This window comes from Sceloporus undulatus, chromosome 2 (genome assembly GCF_019175285.1).
Source record: "Sceloporus undulatus isolate JIND9_A2432 ecotype Alabama chromosome 2, SceUnd_v1.1, whole genome shotgun sequence".
NCBI classification, from domain to species: domain Eukaryota; kingdom Metazoa; phylum Chordata; class Lepidosauria; order Squamata; family Phrynosomatidae; genus Sceloporus; species Sceloporus undulatus.
The window spans coordinates 165,348,893-165,362,263 of record NC_056523.1 but is presented as its reverse complement, the minus strand read 5'-3'; the positions used below and the strand labels follow the sequence as shown (position 1 = coordinate 165,362,263).

The 13,371-nt window shown below is 39.2% G+C and overlaps 1 protein-coding gene across 1 annotated transcript in view; it reads right to left on the bottom strand.

Moving 5' to 3' along the window:
• The window catches only part of CA10 (carbonic anhydrase 10), a 432,159-nt gene that overhangs the window by 40,765 nt on the left and 378,023 nt on the right, over nucleotides 1-13,371 (bottom strand). The window contains exon 6 of the mRNA XM_042447577.1: nucleotides 2,850-2,945. Within this exon, the coding sequence (XP_042303511.1) occupies nucleotides 2,850-2,945 (96 nt within the window). The remainder of the gene's footprint in view (nucleotides 1-2,849; nucleotides 2,946-13,371) is intronic.

Below are 13,371 nucleotides of genomic sequence, written 5' to 3'. Positions count from 1 at the left end.
GCAGGGAAAGGACTGAATATCATTTCAGACTTGATTTCATTTTCAAGTGCTGATCAATAGACTTCAGCTATTGAGCTTCTATTGCTGTGGAACATAAATATTGTTCTATGAAGTTTTTCCAAGTAAGAGAAACAGCCTCCTCAAATATTAAGGAACAAGAACAAAAGCAGTGCTTAGTCTTACTGCAAAGCCAAAAGCAAACATGGCATGTTTTAAGTTATTGAGATAAATGGCTGTGATTGAATAGCCGTTACTTTTGTGGTCTAGACTTGTACAGGATGTGAGGGTCATTTTTGCTCCTGTGCCCCTCTGACTAACATGACCAGAGGTTATGGCATGCCACTTCTCTTTTGACCTTTTTAAAAACAACAACAACAACCCCATCTGGTTGTTGGGATGGTGGTGGGGGCTGCAGCCCCTTGAAGGAATTGGGAAAGAAATTGCAATATAATTTCTGGGGATCTATGGGCTTCAGGAGGGCTTCAAGGGCTGTATTTTTGGGCCCCAAGGACATGTGGCCCAAAGGCATTACCCACCCCTGATCTACAACCTGCAATGTAATCTACAGCTATTTTTTATCAACAATTCCAGATCAGAACATTTGGGCTCAGTTGTCAACCAGCTAAAAACTGCAATAGCTAGGAGGAGCATTTGCTCACAGCCTTGTCCACCCATTCTTTTTTTTTTTTTCATTCCACCCCATCTCAGCAGTTCCCCCCTAACTATAGCAAACAAAATTTTAAGAAACATGATTGGAAAAGAATGGTTGAAAGAGGGGCATCCAGGAAAAAAATGTCATCAAAAGGAGGTTTGACCCTTTCTAGCTGTCTGAACACAACTCAGGTTTCCAGCAAAGGTCTGCTGTGAAATGTCTAGTGTCAAATAATGTGACATGAGGAATATAGTCCATTGTATTGTTTTGATTGGGAAAATGTATATGAACACCTTGATTGGTGGGCAAACTTCTATATATTTCTGGAAGGTTCAGGAAGAATCCATTTTGTTCTAGGGAGGGCTACCTAATATTCTCAGGGCCACCGCCAGAGGTCTTATGGACAAGATCCTATAATGCACAGTGTGGAATAAAAATTCCACAGGTAGAACTACACAATGTCTTGCCTCTCACCTTCCCCCACTGGACTGCTACAGCCCCCACAGCTATTCAATTTCTGGTAGAGAGCGGGGGATGGATTGGAGAAGCAAATATCCCTATAGCCAGCTGGAGATTGATGACACCATCTACTGAGATCAGTTGATGTCCTCTGAAGGTCACAGTGGAGGATGTGGTTTTAGTAGATACTTCTAGAATCACCCTCAATGCTCCATAGGCACTGAATGGCTATGCGCAAAAAGGATCTGCAGCAGCTAACAGTGAGTCGGGGAGGAGGGCTTTGATCATTATGGAGGGAATAAGAGAATATCCATGTCTCTAATGGCCAAACATACATAGGCTTATATATGCCACTATAAATGCTTGTATATGTCACTAACAGGATGTTGGACTACATATATTTTCAAATCAGTTTTGTGTTTATGGGTCAAACAGAAAGATAATTCATTCTTGGATTTACAGAAAACACAATACGCTATCAATGAATACTTTAAAAAAAAAAATCTTACTTTAGAATAGATAGAATGGCTTAATCATAACTTTGTTTCCAGCACAGATAACGCATTGAACAGATCACCAAGTCATTACAGAAAAGGTGCCTAAACAACAGCAAAGATGAATATGTTTAAAATGCTGAATTGTTGCATGTGCAAGAAGATAAAATCTTCACTCTTATTTTAAAAGCTTTTCAAATTTGCAAATTGCAAGGATTTCTTGAAATGACTTCTACAATTTTCATACCAGTTACCCAACTTTTTTTTTACACTGTTGTTCTTTTTGTGCTGTCCTCCCATATGGTGAATGGAATTTTTAAAAAGCTCAAAATCAAAATGCCTATGCAAAACTATATATGTTTATCCCTGAGCTTACTTAACATTGAAAAAAACAGGTGCAAAATGGCTCCAAAAGCACTGGAAAATGGGGTTGGAGATATATGGATGATGTCACCGATGCTGAACAATATGTGGCCCATATAAGTAATTTTACTCCAGTTCAAACTGAACCACATTGAAAAACATTTCAAATTGGTTTCTTAGAAGTCATCACAGAACACATAAATGGACCCAGACAGCAAAATGCTCTTCAAATATCTTGTCAGTTTTCACCCTAAGATTATGTAGTTGCTTAGTGTTTTATTTCTTACTGAGGCCATTATGGATAATACATTTGTACTTACTAGCATCTGTAACCTCTCCCCTTCATCCCCCCCTGCACACAGAGATACTCAGGCAATGTACATAAAACATAAAATTCATTTTAAAACCATTTCTTAAGGAGAGAGTGGGGAGAGGATGGGGATGTCGTGAGAAATGTGGGTAAAGGAGGAAAAGAAAAAAACAGCAACATCAAATGTTGCAGGAGCATTTGTCAAATTACAAAAAAAGAAATAAGAAATAAGAAATACCCTTTCTGCACTTTTTAAAGGGTGGAAATGGATTTCTGCAGTAATTGAGTTTCACACTGAGGAGTTAGCCACAGTGATTACTTTTCATTTTAAGAAGCCTTCCTCAATCTATTGGCCTCCAGATGTGTTGGTTTACTACTTCCACATCCAGAGAGCGCCAGGTTGGGAAAATCTGTCTTAAGGTATGATATTACATTCACCAAGCCCCGAGCAGTATCTGAGCATAGACAGCAACTAATTTTTATAAGCATTTAAACACTGGGAGCTATTAATGCCCTTAATTTGTTCTGAGGGGAATAAAATTCAAAATTCATGAAATTGCTCTATACTTACTTTCATAAATATAGAAACTACCACCAAGCCATTGGGACTTTTTGCAGCTTCTGTAACATTTGTATACAACTCATGGTTATAGTGGATTAGTTGAACCTAAAGACAGAGGGGAAAAATGAAGATTAAATACTGGAGAATCAGACCCTCTGCTATCCTTTAAAATGACAAATATCCTCTTTACACATGCAGATTTGTTTGCAATATGATCACCACAAAGCTTGTAAATCTCATAATAGCACTTTTTTTTTCTTATTGGAGGTTTTCCTGCCTACATGATTTTAATGATCACAGTGACCATCTGGCTTGCACTGGCAGCACACCAGTTGTTTCTCCACTCCATTGTCAAGAAGTGAATTTAACACATTAAGACATGACAGGAGCTGCAGCGGCTGGCACCATTCTACTGCTGCAAGCACAGCCAGTTTACTGCAATAATTCCAGTAATATACCTTTTCCTCAATATCCCAATCTCCAAGGAATGACATCTGGAGGCAGACCTTTTGCACAAGTGAATGAGACAGACAAACTGACACTGCAAGTCCTAAGCATTCCAGTCACATTTAGTTAAGGTTTGAAAAAAACAAGCTACGATAAAATGCCTAAAGCCATGCTGAGAAAGACTAATCCCAGGCATCAAAACTGTATGTAGAAACCAGAATTGGGCAACTTGACACATGTCAAGTTAAGCACAGTCTATTAAGCACCATTGGTCTCTCCCACCCCTCACAAATATGCAATAGCTACCTTTGTTCCATGAAATACAAACCATTTCCCCTTCCATGACATAAAATGGGCGAGCCGCCTGGCAGACTGTATTGCAACTTTTGTACCATAGAGCCTATGGTAGCTGGGGTGCCTGGGAGTTGTAGTTCAAGAACATCTGAGGGGCACACATTCCCCATCCTTGCTTTAATACATGAAGAAAAGTCTATGTGGGTCACAAACGATCAATCGTTTTAGTGACATAAATAATGTAATTATGTATGAATAGCCAATTGTAATGGTTTGAGTGTTGGATTAGAACTGCAGGAGATCATGGTTTGAATCCCCACTCAGCCATAGAAACCCACTGAGTGACCTTGGGGAGGTCACGTTCTCTCAGCCACAGAAAAAAGCTATGCAATTCTCCCCTGAATAGTAAATCTTGCCAAGAAAATTCACAAATTGTGTGAAAAGAGGTGCAGCAGATTTTTTTTAAGTGCAGGAATTCATTGTGATATCCCCATAGCCACAGCCCAAGAAAAGTCCATAGCTACCTCATCAAGTTGAATCGAAAAACATAGGCAGCTTGGCTGATCCACTAGTAGCCATATCTAGAGGTATATCATCCCATTGACTCACTAGGGCTGCATTTACAGTGTGTGATACTGTTTTAGCTCTTCTGTATTTTAGGCTGCATCTGCACCACAGAAATTATACAGTTTGACACTGCTTTAACTGCCACAGCTCAGTGCTATGGAATTCTTGGATCTGTAATTTTGTGAGATACTTAGCCTTCTCTTTCAGAGAACTCTGGTGCTACAACAAACTATAAATCCCAAGATTCTACAGGATGGAGCCATGGCAGTTAAAGCAGTGTCAAACTGCATTAATGCTGCAGTGCTGCAATAGTCTGGGTTTGCTGTAGTTGGGGTTACTAACTGAATTTAGACCAATGTGATTAACAAATGGAAGACTCAGTCTTGCTGATAGATTCCATCTGAATGCCTCGGCATTTCTGCAAAGTCTCATGGCCTGGATTGAGACTGCATGGATTTGCCATTTGTACAAAATTTTCCACATGTGTAGTGTAGCTGTGGCCAGTCGAATTCCCATTATGACAGCATGATGTTTTTTTTGACTATCAGTGATCAGTGAAAGAAATGATACAGCATCTATTTGTGGGAGTGAGATCTGTGAACATGAGAGATGAAATTTTAAAGGGAGGGGGAGTTACCTTCTGGTAGTCTTGAACTACCATGAGGTAGGAATTTTGCTTGATTGTTCCTCAAAGTGTTATTTGGGTAGATACATATGATTTCATGGTAACTTCCTCCAGTGTCTTCCACACTGGATGAGTACTTTTGTGAACAATTTGGCAATACCAAAAATCGCAATGTATTCTTTTTCTCTGTTCCCTTTAATCCAGTATCTAAAGTCACAGCCCACACTCATTCTCTCCTAACAGGCAATATTGTATGAAAGACAGTTGAGATCTTGTTGCTTTCCTAGAAAGAGACAAAGCAAACCTCCCAAACCAAATACAGGCCGAAAGACAATCTGTGAGCTTGCAGCACAATTCACACCACAAAATGCATTAAAATACATATTTTGAAAAGAGCACAGAAAAATTTGCACAAAATGGACTTGAAAGAAAAAACAATAGGAGAAACATTCATGTTTTAAAATGCACACAGAAAACATGTTAACTGAAGAATGTGAACAGAAATCAGTATTCCCATGTGGAAAAAAAAATGCCCTTATCAATCTGATGTGGACCTCAATTAGAACAAGCTGTTAACTCTAAAAGAATCAGGTCATTATTTAAACCCATAGATTGGAAGTATCAGGAGAATGACTGAAGATACCAAAAAGAAAGCCACACAGATACATGGAGATCTGGAGAAAAGTAGAAATCAAGTAGAACAAGTAGAAGTTGAAGTTCAAAGAGCTTAAGCTTCACAGACACCCACATCTGTCTGTAAATTATACACATCAGTCTAGGCATGTGTTTTGGCAGTGTAGGGGGATGCTCTGAAAAACCCTGTCCACAGAATCATGCAACAACTGTATATATTGAAACAGCATTTCTGATCAGAACTGGCTGACGTTCATATGCAGACAATTAAAATAGCTTTAAAGCATGCAATCAAGCAGCAGGTAATTCTGATTGTTGATACAATATGCAAGTGGGAGAAATGCATGTGACAACTGAACACCACTTGGACTGGGTGGTGGAGGTGTTCAGCAAAATGCCTTATAGCTGATCTCTTAGACTAGAGATGTCTGATTGTGAAGCAAGTGTAGCAGCCATGCAAAACATCCATTTAAATGAGAGAAAAAGAACAAGAGTTGACATTTCTTAAACTATATAATTTTCACTATCAAATGGCTGATACAATGTCTTAATTTCTCTAAATTTATAATCCAGTGGAGGAGAAAAATACCGCTTGACCTTTTTTACAATTGCTACAGCAGGTTCTTTTTTTTAAGTAAGCAAACAAACTAAACTGGACAGAAAAGTAAAAATGTCAAAGGCAATTAAATCATCTGCAGACTTTTGACAGCCGGCAGAACTGGAGGAAGCATTAACACAATCCTATTGTGGGCTGACTTCTAAAGGCTTTGTGAAGAATTAATGAGGTTTTCCTACTAAATGGTGACAAGAGGTTACAGGCTCATTAGACATACGTGTACGATTTTGCTGAGTTTTAAAACACATCTTATATCTTTGGGACTATGCCCTTCTTGACATTTTCAGCTTAAATAGCAAAGGTTTGATTTTTATTCACAAAAACTTATTCTAGAAGTCAATGAGTTCAAGAGGAAAGAGACTAAGATCCTTGGTTTGGATTTTTCTTCTCCACAGTCACTCAGATATGGAGCTATGGATGATGGCATATGTGACTTAAATCTACAATGAGCTAAGGAAGGATATGGACACCATTTAGTTCTTACTTCCACAATCTGCATAAACATGGGATGTCCACTCCTAAAATCAGTGTCTGAGTGATCTGCATCACTGGTTAACTGGATTCTGACAATACTTCAGTGGGAGCTGGTGGCTTCCAAGTGAGTGGGGCAAGTTTTACACAGAAGTTTAAAACAGCTATCCAAGGTGCTTAACCTACTTTGGTTATAAGGTTGAGCACTTTGGTTTGTTTCTTTGAAGTTCAAACTAGAACCTTGAACAGATTCACCACTGACTTGGAGGCCACTCAGTGTCACTTCAAAGCCTGTGTGAAAAGTCTTAACTCAGCTGTTACTAGGTCTGCTAGTCAAACTCCATGCAATGAGTACAGCTAGAAAAGAATTCCATTGCTGTTGGGACTTTCAATAAAAGTATCCATCATGTATCTCTTGAAACTTTTTAGTGGATACAGCATGTCTTGGCTGCATCTGCACTGCAGAAATAATCCAGTTGGACACTACTTTAACTGCCATGGCTCAATGCCATGGAATTCTGGGAATTGTAGTTTGGTATGTCACAGGAGTCGATAGCCATCTGGGAGTTCACACGTGAAGGCTTGATGCTGGAGTTGCTTCGAATGTAAAGTTAACAAGATAGAAAGCCAACAGTCTGGCAGAGATGTCACCCAGGGCTGTTTTACACTTCACAGTTATAGCACTATGATTCCACTTTAATTGCCATGGCAACATCTCATGGAACAGTGGGGTTGCAGTTTGGTTGGAAGCACCAGAGGAACTCCTTGGCTGAGGATTCCCTAGTCTCCTGTGTCCACTGTCAATCCCAAGATTCTATAGGAAGTTAAACTGGAATTATGGTGCTACAGTGGTGTAGGGTAAAAACTCTTCAGATTCTGCAGAATAAGGTCAGCATGTTGTGTAAATGCTGGAGAAATGAACTCACCATGTAAAACTGATGAAAGAACCAACTAAAATGTTGCTAGTTTATCAAAAAAACAACATGTCTATCTAGCTTGTGTAAGGACAACTTGATGCCTAATAGTAAAGACTTTGGTTGACCAGCTAAGCATTCCGTTCTGCTAGAATCCGCTGTTTCTTTGTAACAAGCTTGTGAATTTATTCTCATCAGTTTCTTTTTTCAGAATTTATTTCCCACTAATTATTCCTCTGAAATTCTGAGCCAGTATTTTAGGGATATAAGGTGGCTTTTGAAATGCATACATAAATATACAGTATACACAAATAGTTTTCTTGGTACTGCTTGTTTTCAATATTTGCCAACATGCCTGTTCTTTCCAGTTTTTCTGCTTTATTTGCTGAAAATGGCAGAGCATAATAATATATTTTAAGGCACAATATATCTACATATGAATGTCAGAGAAAATTAATATGACCTATGCCCTTGACAAACCTTCATATTTAAAAAAATTAATACACCAAATATAGTATTATACAATCATATTAATGGAGTTGTATATTGGCTATAAGTAATTATCCCAATTTCAGTTATGTTCCAAATCATGTGGTTAAAACTTGATCACGTAATGACCCACTTTTGTTCCTAGGATAGACTCCCACTGTCCTGTGTATTTCAATTGCTGTTGATTCTGGCAGTATTAATTAAATACATCAGAAATTTTAATAATAAAATTGACTTAAAATCTCATGGCAAGTAGATTTAAACACCATTTGTAATGAAAGACCAACTCCTCTAAATCAACTCAGCAGATGGGGATTGTAACAAGTCCTATTTCATTAGAGCAGTGGTAATTTATCGTATTAAAATTGCTGTTTTTAAAATAAATAGCCCATGAGGGAAGGAGGGAGAGAGGGAAGAAAAAAATGGAAAGGGAAAGGGTAGATGTCATGGTTGTCAGGAGGTATGTGAAGAAAGAGAAGTATTTCTCTTTACTCTCATTCTTCCCCACAATCACAGACCAGATACAAAGAAGAAAATGCACATAAAAGGATTGAGAGGGAGAAGAAGAAAGGAGAAGGAAAAAATGAAGCTGCAGAGATTGGAATAGTAGGTATTGAAAGGAATGGAATGAGAAAGGCAGGCATGAGAAGGCAGTGGGGCTGGACTAAATGGTGAGCAAAGTGAAAGTGCTACAATGCACCAGTGGTCTGTGGTTCAAGTGATGAAGGAATGCCTCACTTTGCAGTCACAGTATGGCACACATCCCCCAGGCAACAGGGCACAGTATAGTGGTATGGGAAACAGAGGAAAAAACAGAGGCAGTGGAAAGGACTGGGTGCTCTGGCATCTGTATCTGTATCTACATGATCCTGGATGCAACACGGATTAAAAGAGACAGTATGGGTCTGTGGTGAAAGTATACATGCATATGGATGCATGCTGGGAAGAACGGAGCTATTTGGAGAGTGGACCCCAAGTTTCTTCCATCTTTTCTTCTACACAAGAGGCAGGATCCAGCAGTGGATAGCCAGTGGTAGAACACTGAATTCCAGTGGACCCAGGAGGAGGCAATCCCTAATTTCAAGTGTACCCCATGCACCTGCCAAACAAGCCCTGTATGGATGGCAAACCCTTGGAAGATGGTTTTCCGAGGGTGTGAAACACTGAAGGGAGGAGGGGAAGGGCAAATTCCTTCAGTGGAATCATGGCTTTAGCCCATAGATGCCAGATGGTCCTAGGCAATTTAATGCTTTGCGTTGTTCACAAGTAGAGAGTGGAACAACTAGTCTCAGAGTTATGAGATTGCAAGGCTTTGCGTATTTATTCTACATTCTATTTTTATTTTAAAATAATATGGGGTGGGGTGGGGGATCCCTAGGCTCAAATCTGAAGATCATAATACAGGGGAAAAAATCCCTAGGCTCAAACCTAATGCTAAAGATCATAAGACAAAGTCACATGTAATAGATAACAGAATACTTCCACCCCTATGGTCATAGCAAGGAGAGGAGTTGCAGAGCTGCACAAGCAATAGATAGATCTGTTTTTGGCTGATTTTATCCATGATTCCACTCCATATGTTGATTAATGAATGGCTTTTAAAAATCAACAAAATATCTATTTATTTAAATAATAAATCAATATTTATTTAAATAAATAATGCATATTTTGATGCCTATTTTCTTACAAATATCATAATACATATGGGGAAATGAGAAGCCATTTCATTCAGAATTCAGAACTCAAGAGTCCGAGTATCAGTCTGAAGATGGGGAACCAAAACTAACATTCTGGATTCAAGAACAGGGCAGTCTCTGAAATGGACAGAATGTCTCTCACAGAGTGGGTAATCAATGTTGCATCCAATGGTTGCAGAGCTGTCTGTTTCTTGACTTATCCAGGGAGGCTGACTGTTCCATGCAAACAGCTGCAGCAGAACCAACTGAGGTTTGCATGTGTCAAGCCTCTCCCCAAACACTCTAGTCCTGCTAGTCTCTCTGAGGGAGGCGCAGCAACAAAATGCATATACTCACATTTTAATACATTTAGAATGTTAAGAAATGTGGAACAGCATTCATATTATAGATTATATAGCAGATACCAAAATTCAACTCTAAACTTTATTCCAAGAACTCAGGTCAGGTAATTTCATACCGCAACTGCAAAGTACAAATTCCCCAGATATTACTAATCTCAACCATACTACAGATTGTGTGCCATTATGAAGATCCTATTACTGCTGTTCTGTGCCTTCATGTCATTTCTGACTTATGGTGACCTTAGGATGAGACTATTACAGGGTTTTCTTGCCAAGAGTTGTTCTGAGGGGGGTTGTCATTGCTTTACTCTAACCCTGACAGAGTGTGACTTGCTCACAGTCAGCCAGTGGGTTTCCATGGCCAAGAAAAGTTTCAAACCCTGGGCTCCTGGAGACCTATTCCAGCACTCAGACTGCTACACCTCACTGGATCCTTGATATCCTAGTTCATATAGGTGTTCCAATTATGAATCCCAACTAGAATGGATTAGTTAACAACATGTTGCCCTAAAAAGGTTCTATTTATTCAATGGGATTACTATAGTTGGGAGTAACACTTGGATTTAATCCATAGGGAAAGGTGTGTAAGAAATAAATGTTGTTGTTGCTGCTGTTGCTGCTATTGTTATATGTTGGTTTCTAAACTTTGAAAGATATATTATTTAGATAGCTGTTCTCCATCACCAGCAAGTTAGGGTGAATTATGCTTTCCTTGAGGCCTTATAACTGAGAGAGACTGCCATAGCTGAAGTGACATACATTTCATGTTCAGGATATACATTGTTTGTTTTGTTTTGTTTTTTGTTTGTTTGTTTTTAAGAACACAGGATTTGCTTCTGTGGTTCAGGAAGAGTGTAGACTAGAGCTGTCTAGCAGGTAATTTTAAGTCCCTCAACAAAACTACAAATTTCAGGATATTGTAAGGTTGAGTCATGGCAGTTAAAGTGATATTAGACTGCTACAACCATGAAATGCTCATACACTCTGGGTGTTATCTGGTGTCAAGCTGAGAGGTTTTTGGAGAAAGCCCACTAACTTAAAGCCAAGTGAAGTCAAGACTGGAGAAAACACAGAGACATTTATCAGTGCTGGTGAAATTGTTTATGGCCATAAATAGTAAGACCTATAAGCCATTATAAAGCCTTCTGTTTGTTAAAGTCTACTATTTAATACACTGTACCTAAAACAAACCTGATTCCCAGTCATTTATCCACTGCTATGGTGTGATTTATTGTAATTTTAACTACAAAAGTAGAGCATTTGATGGTTTATCACTGCAGTCCCATAGCACTGCTCCTAGCCATAATACAGGCAACTCTTTTGTTTCTCCACATTCTTCTCAGAATGCAACATGGATTCAAACCACAGGATACCACAGCTGAATATTCTGTGCTATGATGAGGATTGTGGGAGAATCTCAAGTGTGGCCCCAGGATCACTCAAAATACGGACAGAAAGCACGTACTATGAGGTGGCTATCATGAAGCTTTAGAAAGACACAGAAAGAACCTGCCCAGCTTAGCTGTTTAGGTGTCTGCACTTCAGAGATGAGCCCCTAAAATTTGAAGGTGGCCTTGAATTGTCTCCTCTTTACTGCAAAAACACATTTATGTGTATCCTTAATGGCTGGCCAATTTTAAAACATTTTTTTTCTTAAAAAAAAACCAGTTCCAAGATTGGCTTCTTAGCTTAATACTGAAGTAGTCCTTTCTGACATTTGGAAAGCTATTTTCATGCTTTAATGTTATAGAGAAGCAGGCATTACCATTTGAAAGAAATCTCTTTAAAAAGATCTCAGTGTGGCTGCTGCTTTGCTGCACAATACCAGCTCCTCTGCAGCTCTGCCTCAGCAGCTTGGGACACAGCTCCTGATACTCCATCAATCTTCCCTGCTGTTCCTAACACAGTTATGATCTGTGGAGATGCTCCTCCTGACAAACTGTTGATTTAAAAGAGAAGTGCTGCTGGCATAGTATATTCTGTCTTGAGATGTCTTGTTTATCTTCATATATTTTGTGTTAACAGTAAATATCTTGACAGGTATGTTTAATATTTGCAGGATCCCTCTGGTTATTAAACAAATACATTTTTATCTACTGCAGAGTCTGAATAATACATATAAACCTGGGTGTGCATATGTTAGCTACAGGACCAGCCCTAGGCATTTAAAACTGCATTAAGAAAGTATCTGGAAACACAACCTCACATCCTCGCCCCCTTTTTCCTGGTCTACCTTCACCTTTTCATGTGTTCTTTCTCAGTCTCCATTGCCACACTCTGGGGCTTTATCACATTTCAAAAGAAAGACGAAAGACAGTGAAAGAGAAGTGGCTTCTGAGTTACCTTCGTGCATGATGTCATAATACTTCCTTTCTCCTTCCAGATGGAGCCACTCGCAAATGCATGGCTTTTGCCAAATAGAAGGCCTTATCGCATTTCAAAAGAAAAACAAAAGGCAGTGAAACAGAAGGGGGTCTGGCTTACCTTCCCACATGACATTGTAGTACTTTCGTTCTCCATCCAGGGGGAGCTGGAAATAAACGTGTGTCTTTTGCCACAAAAGCCACACATCTATGATCATCTCCCTCAGCAGTAGAGTGGAAGTACTTCGTAGGAGTATGGGAAGGTAAGCACAAAGCCATTTCTATGTCATTGCTTCTCTTTCCTTTGAAATGCGATAAGGCCTGGATTTCTCTAGCAGGGCAAAAGCCACATGTTTACAATATCTCCCATTGCAGTAGCGTGGAGGTGCTTCATAAGGGTGTGGGGAAGGTAAGCACAAAGCTATTTCTCTCTTGCTGCCTTGTCTTCCTTTTTGAAATGTGATAAGGCTCTCTGGCTTGAAATGTATTGTGAGCAGTCAGTACTACAACAGTTGGCAGGTTTTAAAGACTTGTGCAAACATATTCAGATACAGGTGTAAGTAGTCTATGTGTGTAATTTGTAAGAGAAAGCTGAGAACATCTAGTTGATGGACTTCCACCAAGCTGCAGGTATATGGGGTTCTTCAATTCTTAAATAATGGAAAAACTGATTATATAGGAATAGTAACAGTTATTTTACTGAGTCCATGTAAATATTTGTATGGGCTCCATTTGCATGCAGATACAGAATTACAAGATGAGACACAGAATAATTAATGAACTTGGTCACCATTTATTCCTTTATTCACAAAAACAGCTGTAGTGCTGTATCTTTTGAGCCACTTGTTGACTCCATTTCTGGGCTTGAGGTTAAGCTGTCCAGATTCCTCGCTTGAAGAGAATTATTCACTTCTCTTTTACTAGTTGCCATACTTTTTTAGCAGTAAGAAAGTCCCTCCTGAATTACTCCCTTCTGCCAGCCCCATAACTCTAGGTAATGACTACATATCAACTTCACATGAAACTTCTACCCCATTTTGCAAATCCCAAAGTCCAGAATAGGGAGTCTCAAGA